The 20,417-nt window shown below is 47.9% G+C and overlaps 1 protein-coding gene across 1 annotated transcript; it reads right to left on the reverse strand.

Moving 5' to 3' along the window:
• Window positions 1-1,515: 1,515 nt before the first annotated feature.
• Window positions 1,516-19,583, reverse strand: mdkb (midkine b). The gene is made up of 5 exons (XM_079248917.1): window positions 19,521-19,583; window positions 11,126-11,211; window positions 6,730-6,903; window positions 4,874-5,032; window positions 1,516-1,889 (listed from the first exon to the last, which is right to left on the reverse strand). Exons 2-5 carry the CDS (start codon window positions 11,208-11,210, stop codon window positions 1,870-1,872), a joined length of 438 nt encoding a protein of 145 aa, XP_079105043.1. The 5' UTR covers window position 11,211; window positions 19,521-19,583; the 3' UTR covers window positions 1,516-1,869.
• Between the last annotated feature and the right edge of the window lie 834 nt (window positions 19,584-20,417).

Here is a 20,417-nt window from a genome sequence, read left to right on the forward strand (position 1 = left end):
ATTGTTGACTTCAGGAGGAAGAAGAATAAACAAAGCACTGTTTCCATCCTGGGAGAGGAGGTGGAGGTGGTGGAGGAATACAAGTATCTTGGAGTTCAGCTGGACAACAAACTGGACTGGAAATGCAACACTGACTACATCTACAAGAAAGGTCAGAACAGACTGTACTTCTTAAGGAAGCTGAGATGGTTTAACGTCTGCACCAAGATGTTGCATATCTTCTATAAGTCTGTTGTGGAGAGTGCAGTCAGCTTTGCAGCATCTGCTGGGGTAGTAGCATCAGAACCAGAGACTTGAAGAGAATCAACAAACTGATCCAGAAAGCTGCTTCTGTGCTTGGAGTAACTCTGGAGCCGCTGGAGCAGATTGTCCAAAGAAGAATGCTGCACAAGCTGATGAAGATGATGGAGGATTCTTCACACCCTCTCCACAACACAGTGATGAAACAACAAAGTGTGTTCAGTGAGAGGCTTCTTCAGGTCCGATGTAAGACTGAAAGATACAGAAGATCATTCCTGCCAGCAGCCATCAGCCTCCGGAACAAGACCTCCTCTAGTTATTATTATATACTACAATGTTGAATTTTCCTTTGGGGATTAATAAAGTAGTTTTCATTTTATTTTTTCATTTAATTTCATTCTTCGAATAGAGGTCTATGATAATGTCGCCACTATTGGAGCACTCAGGTTTGAGGGCTACATGAACTGCATGTTTGCAAATTCCAGGAATGTAGTAACTCTCTTATTAAATGGCTCTTGATACGCCCATCTTAAACGTCACGGCTCTGATGTTAGCATGGTTGTTAGCAGATACGCTCACCAGAGGGCGGCACAGAGTCCCAGTTTGCCTCCCAAGTTCTGATGTCGGTTTCAGACGGTGGAATAGACCAGATCATAAATAACAGCCTACTACAGATAAATAGTTTGTATATGTCTTTGGGGTTGAGCATAAGTGGACCTCAGAGTAGGTATGAGCTTCTGGATTAGTCTCCATAAATGTGTAATCGCAGAAAAGCTTGGTAGGTTTCTCGCTGGGTCTGAACGCTCACATATGGAAACTCTGCACAGGGATGTTTTTCCTTAAGTTATGTTCCCATCACATTGTCTTGGTTATTTCAGCTAATTTATAGCGTTATGTTGGCAAAAGAAGAAGAAATTAGGCTAAAGATGATATCTAAATATAAAAGTCACACTTGAGTCCTGATCATTGCTGCTGCAGATTCTATTTTTCTGTACTGTAGCAGCAGAACATGGATTAAATGCATTTCAGTTTTTGTGTTTCTAAAGTTAAAATAAAGTTTATTAAATAAAAATGAACTGGAAAGTAGAATAAAAGTAGAAACTGTTGAAACTTTGTTTCAGGTTTGATGCTTCACAACCACACGTGATGGGTACTTCTGATTACATGACTGTAAAAGCACATCATCTGGACCCGGTGTTGGATCTGTAAAAACTTCTGAACCAGTAAACAGACCACACTTCCACCAGAACAACGTACACTCTTTAATTTGTTCATTTGTACATAAGTCATCAATAATCTGGAGACACCCCACTCCCCCCTTTTTTCTTTGTTTAATAAATTTTAGAACATTTCAGAACCAAACTGAATCAGCGGGAAGACAACGCCGTTTCCTAGACATTATTTTTCTCTTAGCTACAGCAAAACTAGCTGTTAACTGTTAAACTATCGGCTACTGCAGGACTCATCATCTAAGCTTCCAGACTTTACCTGAAGAAACATCAAACTAGAACCAGAGCAAACGTCAGAACCAGGTAGGCAGTTTTAGAGTCTTTTGTGTTTGGAGGAGGACGGAGGATTGTTCATCTGGACGACGAGGAGGAAGAAATCTGTCCATTATTCTCTCATCCTTTAGTTAGACTTTTTCTCCCCTGGAAACAGAAAGACAGACAGATAAATGATCCAAGATAACACCATTATTCATCACATCTTCATCACCATCACTACTATGCTGCTAAGAGACCTCTATTTTCACCTGGACATCCTGATGATGATGTTAGACTTTCGACCAAACAGAGAGCTTAAATTGCTGGTAATGTCCAATCAGGAGCAGCCAAAGATGAACTAGAATGTGTAAATGCAATAATGTGTAATTACGGATGTATAATGCAAAAAAGCTGAAGATGTGACTGAAATCAGTTGCAACACATTCCAGCAGCGAGCAGATGTGCAGCATTCTTTCCAATCAGATAACGTATAAAAGAAATTCAAAGAAAACACCTTTTTGAAGTAATGAAAACTGCAGAGAGAGGAACAATTTCTTAAAAATTAAAATGAGGAAGGAGGTGATAAGTTGTATTGTGCAGACATATTAGGTAAAAGGTCACTTGATGGATTTGAACCCACAACATCCAGAACCAAAGCCTATTCTCATAGCCACTAGGCCACTTCCCCACAAATTCTACACACTTATACCCTATATGTGGAAAAAGACAAAACTCTTCTATTGAGAAGAGGATGCATTTTCTATTTGTGCATGTGAAGACATTGTAGAAAAAAATGAAATGTTTCACTATCTTCCAATGAGGACTGGTGGACTCAGGGGTGGACTCTCCTATCTCTGGGGCTGAAGTCGCTGAGGTGGTCAAAAAGCTCCTTGATGGCAAGGCCCCGGGGGTGGATGAGATCCGCCCGGAGTTCCTTAAAGCTCTGGATGCTGTGGGGCTGTCCTGGCTGACACGCCTCTGCAGCATCGCGTGGACATCAGGGACAGTGTCTCTGGATTGGCAGACTGGGGTGGTGGTCCCCCTTTTTAACAAGGGGGACCGGAGGGTGTGTTCCAATTACAGGGGAATCACACTCCTCAGCCTCCCTGGTAAGGTCTATTCAGGGGTCCTGGAGAGGAGGGTCCGCCGGATAGTTGAATCCCGGATTGAGGAGGAGCAGTGTGGTTTTCGTCCTGGTCGCGGAACAGTGGACCAGCTCTATACCCTCTTTGGGGTCCTGGAGGGGGCATGGGAGTTTGCCCAACCAGTCTACATGTGTTTTGTGGACTAGAAGAAAGCCTTTGATGTCTCCCCCACGACCCCTTTGGGAGGTACTCCAGGAGTATGGGGTACCGGACCCCCTTGCGCGAGCTGTCCGGTCCCTGTACGACTGGTGTCAGAGCTTGGTCCGCATTGCCGGTAGTAAGTCGGATTCGTTTCCGGTGAGGGTTGGACTCCGCCAAGGCTGCCCTTTATCCCCGATTCTGTTCATAACTTATATGGACAGAATTTCTAGGTGCAGCCGAGGTGTTGAGGGGATCCGGCTTGGTGGCCTCAGGATTGGGTCCCTGCTTTTTGCAGATGACGTGGTCCTGTTGGCTTCATCTGGTCGTGATCTCCAGCTCTCGCTTGAGCGATTCGCGGCCGAGTGTGAAGCGGCTGGGATGAGAATCAGCACCTCCAAATCTGAGACCATGGTCCTCAGCCGGAATAGGGTGGATTGCCCTCTCCGGGTCGGGAGTCAGGTCCTGCCTCAAGTGGAGGAGTTTAAATATCTCGGGGTCTTGTTCACGAGTGAGGGAAGGATGGAGCGTGAGATGGACAGACAGATCGGTGCGGCGTCTGCAGTAATGCGAACTCTGCGCCGGTCTGTCGTGGTGAAGAAGGAGCTGAGCCAGAAGGCGAAGCTCTCGATTTATCAGTCGATCTACGTTCCTACCCTCACCTATGGTCATGAGCTGTGGGTCGTGACCGAAAGGAGGAGATCTCATATAAAAGATGGGCGGAACCTCCGTGATGTCACCCGTAGGTTTCTGAAAAGCTGAATTGAAGCTCGGTGGGCGGTTCCTACCATCACCATCTTGGCAGGGGCATGCGCATCATCTCATCCGAAAACAACAAATATGGGCAAAGAGGTGGAGCTGAGAGGGGGGCTGTGAGCGTCATGGTGGATAATTGACATCGAGCGAACTCCAAGCTTTCTGTAGCTAAGAGCTAACCGAGCTAATCTGGAGATAACAGGAGCTAACCAGCTAACAGAGGTAAGCGGGCTAAAGCTAAGTCACGTTGTTAACCAGCTAAAAACCGCGGTTGTTCTACGTTCTTCTGACTTGAAGCCAGAGATCGGGTACCTGTCAATCAAAAGGACACGCCCCTAAATCAGCCGAACTTTGTGATTAAATTACATTTAAACGGGCGAATTAGAAAAAAATTCACTCCCCCCACAGTTGTCATGAAGATAAACCTGACCTATTAAACCTAAAATGGATTTTTGAACCAGGCTGTAAACATGTTTATTTTAGCTGTAAACATGTTTATTTCTGCTGTAAACATGTTTATTCCTGCTGTAAACATGTTTATTTCTGCTGTGAAGTTGGTCTTTTTAACATGGGAGTCTATGGGGATTTGCTCTGTTTTGCAGCCTCTAGTGGATGAAGGGGGAACTGCAGTTTTATGCACTTCTGCAAAGGCTTCACTTTCGGGATCCCCCCACAGAGTTGGGAAATGTGGCTGGGGAGAGGGAAGTCTGGGCTTCCCTGCTTAGGCTGCTGCCGCCGTGACCCGACCCCGGATAAGTGGCAGAAGATGGATGGCTGTTGTAGTTTTTGATGAACTCAAAGAGAATTTTGGTTTTAAAATCAGGTGTTGGTCCCTGCGATGGACTGGCGAGCTGTCCAGGGTGTACCCTGCCTTTCGCTCAAAACCTGCTGGGATAGGCTGGAGCTTCTAAGATTTGGAAACCTGGTCTCTGACCTATTCTCTGTCTCAGACTGTGTCCCGGTCTCTGACCCGGTTTCTGTCCCAGTCTGTGTCCCGGTCTTTGACCTGGTCCATGTCCCAGTCTCTGACCCAGTTTCGGATGACTGCAGCTGAAAAGGATACACAAACCCATCTGAGAGATCTGAACCAGGTTTTATGACCCAGCTCACCTCTGGTCTTCTTGGCTTTGGAGGAGCAGGGTTTGGACACCTTGACGGTGGTCTGACACTCGGCGTTGAACAGGGCTCGCTTCAGTGTACCAGAGCGGGTCTTGGTGTTTGTGGCGGTGTCGCAGGAGCTCCACGATCCAAACTTGTATTTGCAGTCACCTGAGAGAATGGTTTAGATTTTAGGACCCTGATCTGGTTCACGAGTACAGTTCACCTGCAAGCTGGGTTTCATAGAGGTTGCCATGACAACAAAGGCAGGTCTTTATCCAGACATAAACAAAAGATGAAGCTTTCTTTCTCCTCCCTGAGGAGAAACTTCAGCTTTATTCGACAGTTTTCAGGTAAAACTTTGTTTAAAAAACGTTTTTGTTTTGGAGTTGATGTTGTTGCTGTAGTTTTCCCTTTATGTCATGATGAAAACAGAAGTCTGGATCAATAACTCTTGACCATAGACTGTATATAAAAGATGGGCGGAGCCTCCATGACGTCACCCGTAGGTTTCTGAAGAGCTGAATTGAAGCTCGGTGGGCGGTTCCTACCATCACCATCTTGGCAGGGGCATGTGCGTCGTCTCTCCCGGAAAATACAAATATGGGCAAAGAGGTGGAGCTGAGAGGGGGGCTGCGAGTGTCATGGTGGATGATTGACATCGAGTGAACTCCGAGCTTTCTGTAGCTAAGAGCTAACCGAGCTAATCTGGAGATAACAGGAGCTAACCAGCTAATGGAGGTAAGCGGGCTAAAGCTAAGTCACGTTGTTAACCGGCTAAAAACCGCGGTTGTTCTACGTTCTTCTGGCTTGAAGCGGGAGATCGGCACCTGTCAATCAAAATGACACGCACCTAAATATGCCGAACTTCGAGATTAAATTACTTTTAAACGGACGAGTTAGAAAAAAAATCACTCCCCCCACAGTTGTCATGAAGATAAACCTGACCTATTAAACCTAAAATGGATTTTTGAACAAGGCTGTAAACATGTTTATTTCTGCTGTAAACATGTTTATTCCTGCTGTAAACATGTTTATTCCTGCTGTAAACATGTTTATTTCTGCTGTAAACATGTTTATTCCTGCTGTAAACATGTTTATTCCTGCTGTAAACGTGTTTATTCCTGCTGTAAACATGTTTATTCCTGCTGTAAACGTGTTTATTTCTGCTGTAAACATGTTTATTTCTGCTGTAAACATGTTTATTCCTGCTGTAAACGTGTTTATTCCTGCTGTAAACGTGTTTATTCCTGCTGTAAACGTGTTTATTTCTGCTGTAAACATGTTTATTCCTGCTGTAAACGTGTTTATTTCTGCTGTACACATGTTTATTCCTGCTGTAAATATGTTTATTTCTGCTGTAAACGTGTTTATTTCTGCTGTAAACGTGTTTATTTCTGCTGTAAACGTGTTTATTTCTGCTGTAAACACGTTTATTTCTGCTGTGAACATGTTTATTTCTGCTGTGAAGTTGGTCTTTTTAACATGGGAGTCTATGGAGATTTGATCTGTTCTGCAGCCCCTATTGGATGAAGGGGGAACTGCAGTTTTATGCACTTCTGCATCGGCTTCACTTTTTACCGCTGGAGGCTCCGTCCATCTTCGGTCTATGCTCCTGACAGAGAACCCAAGGAAGTGGAGGATTAATAAACATTTGTCTCATTCTGCTTCTCGATGTCTCTAACTGACCTCTGATGATTTAGTTCTGCTGTTAACATAAAAACTATAAATCTCATTTAAGCTGTAGCGGTGAAGGCTTAGTTTCATGTTGCCATGGCAACGAGGAAGTTCTTAGCTAGACAAGCGCTTTGGAGCCATGTTTGGACCTTCACAGCTGGAGGTTTTCGTTGATGGTGTGTGGACCTTACTGATGTCTTTCTTCCAGTTGCAGGGGATCTTGCAGGGGATCTTGTTGGTGCGATCCTTGCAGGTGGCCTCTCTCAAACCGTCTCCACAGTCTCCATGTTCTGGAACACATTTCCCGTATTTGGTCTCAGCAGGGGAACACTCGGAACTGGGCCGAGACTTATCATGTTTCCCACCTGGTGAAAAAAAAGACCATTACACACTGGGATTGTCTCAAACCCACAAAAAAGACAGATATAAAAGTGGTGAAAAGACAGGCTGGCAGTGTTTTTCAACAGGAATCAAACAGAGAATGTAGCGTGGAGACACACCTAAAAGCATGGAAAATCCATCCACATGGACATGATGAACGATACTCAGGCATTTCAAAAAGAAATGAAGTGGCTTATGTGAAGTCAGTTACTGCAAGCAGATATTTAAGAACGTGGAGGTCATATCACCAGCTTCTGGCGCCGACGCAAGTGGCAGGCTTTCGAGCACCTCGCACTTTTGTATTTTACTTTAGCTTTTCTCTGAAAATGGATCATCAGTGTATCACATGGATATGGATTCCACCACACAGAGACTTGTTTACTCGAGGAAGTTTCTACTCAATCTGAGAAGAAAGTCCCGCAGTGACGTGGTTCCTGGTTTACATGACGATATGAGGAAGCTGTAATCAAGGCTTAAGAGCCAGTGCTAAGCTAAAAGCTAACGACAGTGGACTTTCAAGCCTCGGGTACCTTCGATGATCATGGGAAAAGTAAACTCACCACCAAATAAAATTGAAAAACTGGCTGCACTGACGAAGAACACCAAGACCTATAGGGAGTGCAATTTATTTTCGCCAGTTCACTGTGAGCCAATGAAACGTGGCTCACAGCGAACATCCCAGATGCTAACGTGGAGCTAGCAGACACAGTCAGAATGGACAGAGATGTCAGAGCTTGTGGTATGCACAATGGAAGGGCGTCTCAAACTTTATTTAAGCAAACAGTGGTGTAACCTGGGACATGTAAACATAAAACCTCCTTCTGTTGCAAGGACACTAAACTCATGGCTGTCAGTTTACGTTCTTATTACATGCCCGGGGAGTTCAGCCATGCCGTTGTACTTGTTACATCCCCCATGAGCAGGCTGGAAGTCACCACCTCTAAATTACAAACCCAGAACCCTGAGGCCCTCGCACTAATCCCTGTGGACTTTCATCATGTCACTTCAGACAAAACACTGCCTGCTTTCCATCAGTATGTAGACCGTAAAAACAGGGTGAACAAGACTATAGACCTGATGTATGCATACCCTTCAACCTGCACTGGAGAAAGCAGACCACAACATGGTCCTACTCAAACCTCACTACACATAAAAAATGAGACGACTACCCTGCAGAACTCGGTCATTCAGGAAGCAGAGCAAGACGGCTTTGAGACCACAGACTGGGATGCAGTGCAGGGGTCTAACGACAGCAACATGGAGGAGATGGCTGACTGCACCACAGACTATATAAACTTCTGTATGGACACCATTGTTCCTGTTAGATCTGCACGCTGCTTTGCCAACAGCAGGTCCTGGATAACCAGAGATGGTGAAGGACTTCTTACCCTGAAGAAGAAGACCTTTAAACACGGTGACTTGCACGAGCTTAAGTGGGTACAAGAGGATCTCAGAGTCCGGCTCAGAGAGGCGAAGGAAAAAGGAAAACAGGATGCAGAACAACAACATGAGAGAGGTGTGGGAGGGAATGAAGACCATCACGGGCTACAACTCTAAGAGCGGTGCCCCCACTGAGGGGGATGTTGGAAGGACAAACCAGTTAAACCAGAACAGGCTTGATCTACCCACCCCACTCTCACCTACCAGGAACGCAGCCCCCACCCTGCCCTCCTCCCAGCCACCACTAAAACGGGAGGAACCTACTTCCTTATCCGTGGGGACGGATAAACGTGGGGATATTTGTAGGTTCAGATTGGATGGAATTAGGATTAGGGGTGGGGTCTCTTTGTTTTCATGTTTAATAAGGTTTTTTTTTCAATTTCTAATTTTTTCATAGACTTTGGGACCTTGTATGAAGAGGTCCAAACAGGGTATTTGTGATTAACAGTTACTTAAGAGATTTCAATGGAATGTATATTTTAACTAAAATAGTCAAAGATGATGAGGAAAAGTCTTTTCATCCCCTTATTCTACACAATCTAGAAGAGCACGGATTAATGAACATACTGACAAAATAATGATCCCGTACATTTTTTATGACTTATTTCTAAACTGCTAATTTGACTGGTAAAACATATTTGCTGGAGATTTTAATTGTGTTTTGAATCCAAGAATAGACAAATCATCAAGAATTGACTCTACTTATTCAAGATCAAGGAAGACCGTACAGAGTTTTATTGAAGAACTTAATATAGTAGAAATTTGGAGACACTTGAACCCAAATAAAAAAGATCTTTCCAGCTGTTCTACGACAATTAAGTTACTGTAGAAAAGATTGTATTTTAATGTATAAAGAGCTTCTAACTAATATTAAAAATGTTATTGTAGTATAGTTGTCTGACCATGCAGCAACTTCAATGCTGCATGTGGAACTGAAATTGGTATGAAACCGAGGAAGTTGAAATTTCAAATTAAATGGATTCAAGACAAAGATTTCTGAAACGATGTGGGTGAACAAACTGAACTATATTTTGAGGTAATATAGTTATAGTTATATACTAATAATATAGTTATAGTTATATTATAGTTAATATAATATAATATATAATCATAATAATGTTATATAATAATAATAATAATAATAATAATAATAATAATAATAATAATGTTATATAATATAACATATAATATATATGTTATATTATAGTTATAGGTAATATAGTTATAGTTATATAGTTATATACTCACTCAAACGTCAGTGAATATCAGATAGGAAGTGTTTAAGACTATAATTAGGGGATAAATAATAAGCTTAATCAGTAGAAAATCTGCAAAAGCTCAAGAACACTTAATAAAGTTAGAACTTAAAATAAAAACATTAGATCACAATCTGATTGGGAAAAAAAAGAAGAATGAAATATCCAAACAACTTCTGATGCTTAGATCACAATATAATCAAATAACATATGACAGAGCAGCAGCAAGTATCCCAAGACTCAGAGAGCGAGAGAGGAAAACCAAGTAGAATCCTAACGTACTAATTAAATGACAAGAGAGGGAGGGAGGAATCTCAATGATTGAAAACTGGAACAAGATTATTGATCCAATGGACATTAATACTGGTTATTCCTAAGATTTCTGAAAAAAGTAAAAGAAAACAAGAGGAAGAAGCATAGAAGAAATAATAAAAGCTATAGAAACACTGAAAAGTGGTAAAGCTGCGGGCCTTGATGTTCTTCCAATAGATTTAAATACATATTTTAAAAACTAGATGGTATGATATGTATTTGGAATCTTATTTATGTGGATTTCTTCCAGATACAATTTGAGAAGGTCTTTAATTCCAAAACCAGGAAAATGAAATAATAAATGTGAAAATTTACAGCCCATAGGCCTGTTAGATACAAAAATCATTTGTAAAATGCTTTCTAAAGGATTAGAAGTTATACTAGTAAAGGAAGATCAAAATGGATTTGTTAAAGGAAGACAAGGGTTTCACAATGTAGGACAGGTTTTTATTACCGAATATGAAAAAAGAAATGAAGAAATGCTTCTCCCGCTACATGTGGAGAAGCCGTTTAACAGGATAGAGTGGAGCTATCTTTTTGATATTATCGTTTGACATAACAAACGATAATATCAAAAAGATAGCTTTGGAAACAATTTCATTATGTGGGTTAAAAGAAGATGCCCTGAAGTCACCACTGTTTTTAGCTATTGAGCCTTTAGCTAAAGCAATGAGACTAAGCAGAGAAATACACGGTAGAAGAAGCGGCAGTACGGAACATAAAATAACACTTTTTGCAGAAATTCTATTCATGAAATGACTGAAAACCTAAATACCAGCAATAATGGCCTTGACTGAAACATATTTCTGGATATAAAGTAAATACATCACATCTTCATTAATGATACTTAATGATATTGACAAAGTTTCAATCCTAAGTACGGTTTAAAAATGTTGACTGATTTTACATATTTAGGGTGAAAGATAACACCAACTTTTTCGGATTTAGGGTTTAAAAAAGGAAAACTATGGGGCTCAAAATGTATGTTGTCAGAAATGGGAAATAAAAATTATTACAAAAAAAAAACAACTTCCTAAATCTGATAAAAGATACACAAATCATAATGTTTTACTCTGAAATTGTTTTCCAGTAACTTGAGACATTCATGCACAAGAGGAAAAACCTGTTCTGTAGTTTTCTGACGTGTACATCAGAAACCATTTCCTCCTTCCTGCAGGTTTGTATCTTTAGTTCCCACCTCTGTGATTTTTGGCTCTCTTGTTGGCCTCGGCCGTCACAGTGAGGACCAGGAGCAGCAGCGTCAATGACAACAAACTTCGCATCCTGCAGAGACCAGAACACAAACAGTCACATTATGAGCCAATCAGGGGAGATCAGAGCACTCTGAAGCCGGTGGGGCCCACGTGGGGTCCCAACATTTTACATCATCATGTTCACGACTGAACCACATCCAACACAAACCTGCAGCCTCCCAGTGTCTGTTTCCCAGTCCAGCTGTCAGAGAGGAAACGCTGATGGAGGCTGGGACATGGACTAGCATGGGGACATGACTAGCATGGGGACATGACTGGCATGGGGACATGGATTAGCATGGGGACATGGACTACCATGGGGACATGACTAGCATGGGGACATGGATTAGCATGGGGACATGGACTACCATGGGGACATGACTAGCATGGGGACATGGACTACCATGGGGACATGACTACCATGGGGACATGGACTACCATGGGGACATGACTAGCATGGGGACATGGACTAGCATGGGGACATGGACTAGCATGGGGACATGACTGGCATGGGGACATGGACTAGCATGGGGACATGACTAGCATGGGGACATGGACTACCATGGGGACATGACTACCATGGGGACATGGACTACCATGGGGACATGACTAGCATGGGGACATGGACTAGCATGGGGACATGGACTAGCATGGGGACATGACTGGCATGGGGACATGGACTAGCATGGGGACATGACTAGCATGGGGACATGGACTAGCATGGGGACATGACTACCATGGGGACATGACTAGCATGGGGACATGGACTGGCATGGGGACATGACTATCATGGGGACATGGACTAGCATGGGGACATGACTAGCATGGGGACATGACTGGCATGGGGACATGGATTAGCATGGGGACATGGACTACCATGGGGACATGACTAGCATGGGGACATGGATTAGCATGGGGACATGGACTACCATGGGGACATGACTAGCATGGGGACATGGACTACCATGGGGACATGACTACCATGGGGACATGGACTACCATGGGGACATGACTAGCATGGGGACATGGACTAGCATGGGGACATGGACTAGCATGGGGACATGACTGGCATGGGGACATGGACTAGCATGGGGACATGACTAGCATGGGGACATGGACTAGCATGGGGACATGACTACCATGGGGACATGACTAGCATGGGGACATGGACTGGCATGGGGACATGACTAGCATGGGGACATGGACTAGCATGGGGACATGACTAGCATGGGGACATGACTGGCATGGGGACATGGACTAGCATGGGGACATGGATTAGCATGGGGACATGGACTACCATGGGGACATGACTAGCATGGGGACATGGACTAGCATGGGGACATGACTAGCATGGGGACATGACTGGCATGGGGACATGGACTAGCATGGGGACATGACTAGCATGGGGACATGGACTAGCATGGGGACATGACTACCATGGGGACATGACTAGCATGGGGACATGGACTAGCATGGGGACATGACTAGCATGGGGACATGGACTAGCATGGGGACATGACTAGCATGGGGACATGACTGGCATGGGGACATGGACTAGCATGGGGACATGGATTAGCATGGGGACATGGACTACCATGGGGACATGACTAGCATGGGGACATGGACTACCATGGGGACATGACTACCATGGGGACATGGACTACCATGGGGACATGACTAGCATGGGGACATGGACTAGCATGGGGACATGGACTAGCATGGGGACATGACTGGCATGGGGACATGGACTACCATGGGGACATGACTAGCATGGGGACATGGACTAGCATGGGGACATGGACTGGCATGGGGACATGACTGGCATGGGGACATGGATTAGCATGGGGACATGGACTACCATGGGGACATGACTAGCATGGGGACATGGATTAGCATGGGGACATGGACTAGCATGGGGACATGACTGGCATGGGGACATGGACTAGCATGGGGACATGACTAGCATGGGGACATGGACTAGCATGGGGACATGACTACCATGGGGACATGACTAGCATGGGGACATGGACTGGCATGGGGACATGACTAGCATGGGGACATGGACTAGCATGGGGACATGACTAGCATGGGGACATGACTGGCATGGGGACATGGACTAGCATGGGGACATGGATTAGCATGGGGACATGGACTACCATGGGGACATGACTAGCATGGGGACATGGACTACCATGGGGACATGACTAGCATGGGGACATGGACTAGCATGGGGACATGACTGGCATGGGGACATGGACTAGCATGGGGACATGACTAGCATGGGGACATGGACTAGCATGGGGACATGACTACCATGGGGACATGACTAGCATGGGGACATGGACTAGCATGGGGACATGACTAGCATGGGGACATGGACTAGCATGGGGACATGACTAGCATGGGGACATGGACTAGCATGGGGACATGACTAGCATGGGGACATGACTGGCATGGGGACATGGACTAGCATGGGGACATGGATTAGCATGGGGACATGGACTACCATGGGGACATGACTAGCATGGGGACATGGACTACCATGGGGACATGACTACCATGGGGACATGGACTACCATGGGGACATGACTAGCATGGGGACATGGACTAGCATGGGGACATGGACTAGCATGGGGACATGACTGGCATGGGGACATGGACTACCATGGGGACATGACTAGCATGGGGACATGGACTAGCATGGGGACATGGACTGGCATGGGGACATGGACTGGCATGGGGACATGACTAGCATGGGGACATGACTAGCATGGGGACATGGACTAGCATGGGGACATGGACTGGCATGGGGACATGGACTAGCATGGGGACATGGACTGGCATGGGGACATGGACTAGCATGGGGACATGGACTAGCATGGGGACATGGACTGGCATGGGGACATGACTAGCATGGGGACATGACTAGCATGGGGACATGGACTATCATGGGGACATGGACTAGCATGGGGACATGACTAGCATGGGGACATGGACTATCATGGGGACATGGACTGGCATGGGGACATGGACTAGCATGGGGACATGGACTGGCATGGGGACATGGACTAGCATGGGGACATGGACTAGCATGGGGACATGGACTGGCATGGGGACATGACTAGCATGGGGACATGGACTGGCATGGGGACATGGACTGGCATGGGGACATGACTAGCATGGGGACATGGACTATCATGGGGACATGGACTGGCATGGGGACATGGACTAGCATGGGGACATGACTAGCATGGGGACATGGACTGGCATGGGGACATGACTAGCATGGGGACATGGACTATCATGGGGACATGGACTGGCATGGGGACATGACTAGCATGGGGACATGGACTATCATGGGGACATGGACTGGCATGGGGACATGGACTGGCATGGGGACATGACTAGCATGGGGACATGGACTGGCATGGGGACATGGACTGGCATGGGGACATGACTAGCATGGGGACATGGCTAGCATGGGGACATGGACTAGCATGGGGACATGGACTAGCATGGGGACATGGACTGGCATGGGGACATGGACTAGCATGGGGACATGGACTAGCATGGGGACATGACTAGCATGGGGACATGGACTAGCATGGGGACATGGACTAGCATGGGGACATGACTAGCATGGGGACATGGACTAGCATGGGGACATGGACTAGCATGGGGACATGGACTAGCACGGGGACATGGACTAGCATGGGGGCATGACTAGCATGGACACATGGACTAGCATGGGGGCATGACTAGCATGGGGACATGGACTGGCATGGGCACATGGACTGGCATGGGCACATGGACTATCATGGGGACATGACTAGCATGGGGACATGACTAGCATGGGGACATGGACTGGCATGGGGACATGACTAGCATGGGGACATGGACTGGCATGGGGACATGACTAGCATGGGGACATGGACTAGCATGGGGACATGGACTGGCATGGGGACATGACTAGCATGGGGACATGGACTGGCATGGGGACATGACTAGCATGGGGACATGGACTAGCATGGGCACATGGACTAGCATGGGCACATGGACTAGCATGGGGACATGGACTAGCATGGGGACATGGACTGGCATGGGGACATGACTAGCATGGGGACATGGACTAGCATGGGCACATCGACTTGCATGGGGACTTGCATGGTTGGGGACTGGGTCCAGCTGTAGGGGGGTGTATCCATGCGGAGCGTGTTCACGCTTCACTTTGGTGAAACCAGTCAAACCATTAGAATAATATCTCCCCATTCCCACCAGAGGTGGCGCTGCACTAGTATTTAGCAGAAGAGAGGACCAGACCGGTGTGAAGAAGAAAACTCTGTTTCCTCCACCTGCCAGTTAAACATGGAGACCAAACTATGGCTGTTTTGGGTTTTTATTGTGTCTTATGCAAGTATCCTGCAGAAATCCACTGCAACAATGGACGCAGTATGAACACCAGACGAGGCAGAGGACCCTTAACGCCATCGCTATGGATTTACCCACAATGCAACGCTGTGCCACATGCAGGAAGGGACTTGGTTTGTAGTCCGCTTCCTGTATTTGGTCCGCTTGAAACGGACCAAGACCTGTGTTTGTAGGCTGCAGAGTCTGCTTCTTTGGTCCGAACAAGAATTTGTTTGGCACGTTCACATTTCCCCAAACGAAGCGACCTTCCAAGCAAACGATATCAGATTGGGATCAGAAAGGCTGATGTAGACGTGGCCTTGCAATTCACTACCACTAAACCCAAAAACATTTGTTCATTTTCTACTCTGTGAAGTCCATCTCAGTCCCCTTGGTTCTAGTTTTGGTTCTATTTATATTTCCAGTTCCAGTCCTGGCTCTGGTCCCGGATCTGGTCCTATGCCTGGCTCTAGTCCTGGATCTGGTCCTATGCCTGGCTCTGGTCCTGGATCTGGTTCTATGCCTGGCTCTGGTCCTGGATCTGGTACTATGCTTGGCTCTGGTCCTGGCTCTGGTCCTGGATCTGGTTCTATGCCTGGCTCTGGTCCTGGCTCTGGTCCTACGCCTGGCTCTGGTCCTGGATCTGGTCCTATGCCTGACTCTGGTCCTGGATCTGGTCCTATGCCTGGCACTGGTCCTGGATCTGGTCCTATGCCTGGCACTGGTCCTGGATCTGGTCCTATGCCTGGCACTGGTCCTGGATCTGGTCCTATGCCTGGCACTGGTCCTGGATCTGGTCCTATGCCTGGCTCTGGTCCTGAATCTGGTCCTGGCTCTGGTCCTGGATCTGGTCCTATGCCTGGCTCTGGTCCTGGATCTGGTCCTATGCCTGGCTCTGGTCCTGGCTCTGGTCCTATGCCTGGCTCTGGTCCTGGCTCTGGTCCTATGCCTGGCTCTGGTCCTGGCTCTGGTCCTGGATCTGGTCCTATGCCTGGCTCTGGTCCTGGCTCTGGTCCTATGCCTGGCTCTGGTCCTGGCTCTGGCCCTGGATCTGGTCCTATGCCTGGCTCTGGTCCTGGATCTGGTCCTATGCCTGGCACTGGTCCTGGATCTGGTCCTATGCCTGGCTCTGGTCCTGGATCTGGTCCTATGCCTGGCTCTGGTCCTGGATCTGGTCCTATGCCTGGCACTGGTCCTGAATCTGGTCCTGGATCTGGTTCTATGCCTGGCTCTGGTCCTATGCCTGGCTCTGGTCCTGGCTCTGGTCCTATGCCTGGCTCTGGTCCTGGATCTGGTCCTATGCCTGGCTCTGGTCCTGGATCTGGTCCTATGCCTAGCTCTGGTCCTGGCTCTGGTCCTGGATCTGGTCCTATGCCTGGCACTGGTCCTGGATCTGGTCCTATGCCTGGCACTGGTCCTGGATCTGGTCCTATGCCTGGCTCTGGTCCTGGATCTGGTCCTATGCCTGGCACTGGTCCTGGATCTGGTCCTATGCCTGGCACTGGTCCTGGATCTGGTCCTATGCCTGGCTCTGGTCCTGGATCTGGTCCTATGCCTGGCACTGGTCCTGAATCTGGTCCTATGCCTGGCTCTGGTCCTGGATCTGGTCCTATGCCTGGCACTGGTCCTATGCCTGGCTCTGGTCCTGGCTCTGGTCCTGGCTCTGGTCCTGGATCTGGTCCTATGCCTGGCTCTGGTCCTGGCTCTGGTCCTGGCTCTGGTCCTGGATCTGGTCCTATGCCTGGCACTGGTCCTGAATCTGGTCCTATGCCTGGCACTGGTCCTGGATCTGGTCCTATGCCTGGCTCTGGTCCTGGATCTGGTCCTATGCCTGGCACTGGTCCTGGATCTGCATCTGAAGGACACCCTCAGACTCCATGTTGAGACAATTTTCTACTGAAGCTTTGCATCGATCTCACATCAAGTTGTTTGTTTCTACTTTAATCTGCAGTCCAATAATCCGGCTCCACAGAGACCAGATGGTCCAAACCAGGTCTGGATCGGACCTGCCCCATTTCAGCCTCACGACGCCTAAACCTGATAATCTGACAGTTGTGGTGGCGGCAGCGTCAGGATTATGGAAGTGGGCTAATGTATGCAGACTCAGATTTAAAGCTCCGATGGACGCCTTCGTCTCGCGGGACAAACCCAGTTTAAGAAAAATGGAGTCAATTACCCAGAATGCCGTTCTGCTGCTGAGTGTTGTCATTGTGCTGAGAGATGACAGCCTCCTCTTTCACATGTCAGCTGGCCTCCACGTCCTTTATGAAGAAAGAACCAGCTCTCAGCAGGCCTCCAGTCTGTCCTCCATCAGTGAGGAGGAGGAGTGGGGGGGCAGCAGAAACTCAAAGAGCCCTTTACATTTCCTCACTAAAGAAAACTGATTCATTGGAGCAAAACAAAGCCTCCTCTAGCCTGGTTTCAGTCCTCTAAAGGCGGACACAGAGCCCCCCTTCTCCGCCCCCTCCCTCAATGAAACTCATTTACATAAGAAAGCAATCAAACCCCAGCCTCTGGTCCAGGACCAGCAACACCGTTCAGACCACTTCCTCCTGAATCTCAGGGTTCATCCAGACCACAGAGAGTCCCGGGTCCGGCAGACCTGACCGGAGGACACCGGAGACAGAAAGTCCTCCAACCGGACCGGGAGTCCCGGGTCCGGCAGACCTGACCGGAGGACACCGGAGACAGAAAGTCCTCCAACCGGACCGGGAGTCCCGGGTCCGGCAGACCTGACCGGAGGACACCGGAGACAGAAAGTCCTCCAACCGGACCGGGAGTCCCGGGTCCGGCAGACCTGACCGGAGGACACCGGAGACAGAAAGTCCTCCAACCGGACCGGAAGTCCCGGGTCCGGCAGACCTGACCGGAGGACACCGGAGACAGAAAGTCCTCCAACCGGACCGGGAGTCCCGGGTCCGGCAGACCTGACCGAGGACACCGGAGACAGAAAGTCCTCCAACCGGACCGGAAGTCCCGGGTCCGGCAGACCTGACCGGAGGACACCGGAGACAGAAAGTCCTCCAACCGGACCGGGAGTCCCGGGTCCGGCAGACCTGACCGGAGGACACCGGAGACAGAAAGTCCTCCAACCGGACCGGAAGTCCCGGGTCCGGCAGACCTGACCGGAGGACACCGGAGACAGAAAGTCCTTCAACCGGACCGGAAGTCCCGGGTCCGGCAGACCTGACCGGAGGACACCGGAGACAGAAAGTCCTTCAACCGGACCGGAAGTCCCGGGTCCGGCAGACCTGACCGGAGGACACCGGAGACAGAAAGTCCTCCAACCGGACCGGAAGTCCCGGGTCCGGCAGACCTGACCGGAGGACACCGGAGACAGAAAGTCCTCCAACCGGACCGGGAGTCCCGGGTCCGGCAGACCTGACCGGAGGACACCGGAGACAGAAAGTCCTCCAACCGGACCGGGAGTCCCGGGTCCGGCAGACCTGACCGGAGGACACCGGAGACAGAAAGTCCTCCAACCGGACCGGGAGTCCCGGGTCCGGCAGACCTGACCGGAGGACACCGGAGACAGAAAGTCCTCCAACCGGACCGGAAGTCCCGGGTCCGGCAGACCTGACCGGAGGACACCGGAGACAGAAAGTCCATGTTCAGATGGCTGCAGATCAACAGGAAAGTTTTACTTCCAGTCTGAGGACGATGGACAGACTTTAAAACTAAAACATTTTAATTTGTCTCCTGGAAACAGGATTCTTCTTTTCTCCTTCTCCATTCTTATCCTCTCTTCCCGCTTTTCCTGTTTCCTCTCCGTTTAACAAAAGCAAAACTCAAACTGAAGTCAAACAGACAAATTGCATTAAAATGGAGGAAAAGACGGTGAAAATAATCAGACATGTAAGATATGAACTGAATCTAATCGATCGGATCAATCAGACTGATCGGCTTCGGGAGAAGTAAAAGAGGGAAACTCACTTGTCGGCCTGAGAGAAGCAGCCAGTCGAGCCGAGTCGTCGTCGTCTTCTGTTGCTGCTTCAGCTGCAGCTCTGAACACCCCACACACACACACACACACACACACACACACACACACACACACACACACACACACACACACACACACGCTGACATCACAGCCTTTAATCCTGGGAACAAAAGCAGCAGCTCATTTGCATAAAGTCTGTTTAAACTGAGGAATGTGTGTCATGTAGGAGGAGTGTGTGCTGCATCCGGCTGCTTTCAGGTGTGTCTCAGGTGTGTGTTGCTTGTCTCACAGGCAACTGGGTCAAAGGTCACTCTTCCTTTCTGTGATGATGATGAGGATGAGGAGGAAGAAGCTGTTTTAACTGCTGCTTTGGGGAAGGTTTTAACATGTTCAGATCTACTTGAGCTCTGCTGGTTCTGCAGAGTTCTGCTCTCAGTCTGGGTCCTGGAGCCCGGTCCAGCTACTCCCGCTGGGCTCCTGATGGCTCAGTCATGTGTGCAGGTCTTTGTTTCTAGCCTGCAGCTGGGTGGATCACCTCATTTGTTTCTAAACTTGCCCCCTGATCTGGAACATTCCAGCCCAGAGAGCCAGTTCTGGTTCTGGTTCTGGCGTCTGCAGATGGCTCAACTGGTTCTTCCTTAAAACACGAGTCCTGAAAGTTTCCCGAACAGAAGCTGAAGAAAAGGACACATTAAAGAAGTCCTGTTGGACATGGAGGGACTGGATTGGAGGTTACTCTTTAACTGGGAGCTCAGTGGAAGTGTTGGGAAACTGGGAATGTTTGCTTTGGTTTCAGGGATAAACCAGGATTAACCCCAGATTAAAAATGACTGAAAACATTTTCAGGTTGCTGGAATGACCGAATGGAGTCATCTCATCGATTGCGT

This window comes from Telmatherina bonti (assembly GCF_933228915.1).
Source record: "Telmatherina bonti genome assembly, chromosome: 2".
In the NCBI taxonomy this organism is placed as follows: domain Eukaryota; kingdom Metazoa; phylum Chordata; class Actinopteri; order Atheriniformes; family Telmatherinidae; genus Telmatherina; species Telmatherina bonti.

Coding starts and splice junctions, on each gene's coding strand:
- mdkb (XM_079248917.1), bottom strand. CDS start 11,210: ATGCGAAGTTTGTTGTCATTGACGCTGCTGCTCCTGGTCCTCACTGTG. Junction 6,904..11,125: donor GAGAGCCAAAAATCACAGAG/GTGGGAACTAAA, acceptor TTTTTTCACCAG/GTGGGAAACATGATAAGTCT. Junction 1,890..4,873: donor CAAAGCCAAGAAGACCAGAG/GTGAGCTGGGTC, acceptor TTCTGTTTCCAG/GGGAGAAAAAGTCTAACTAA.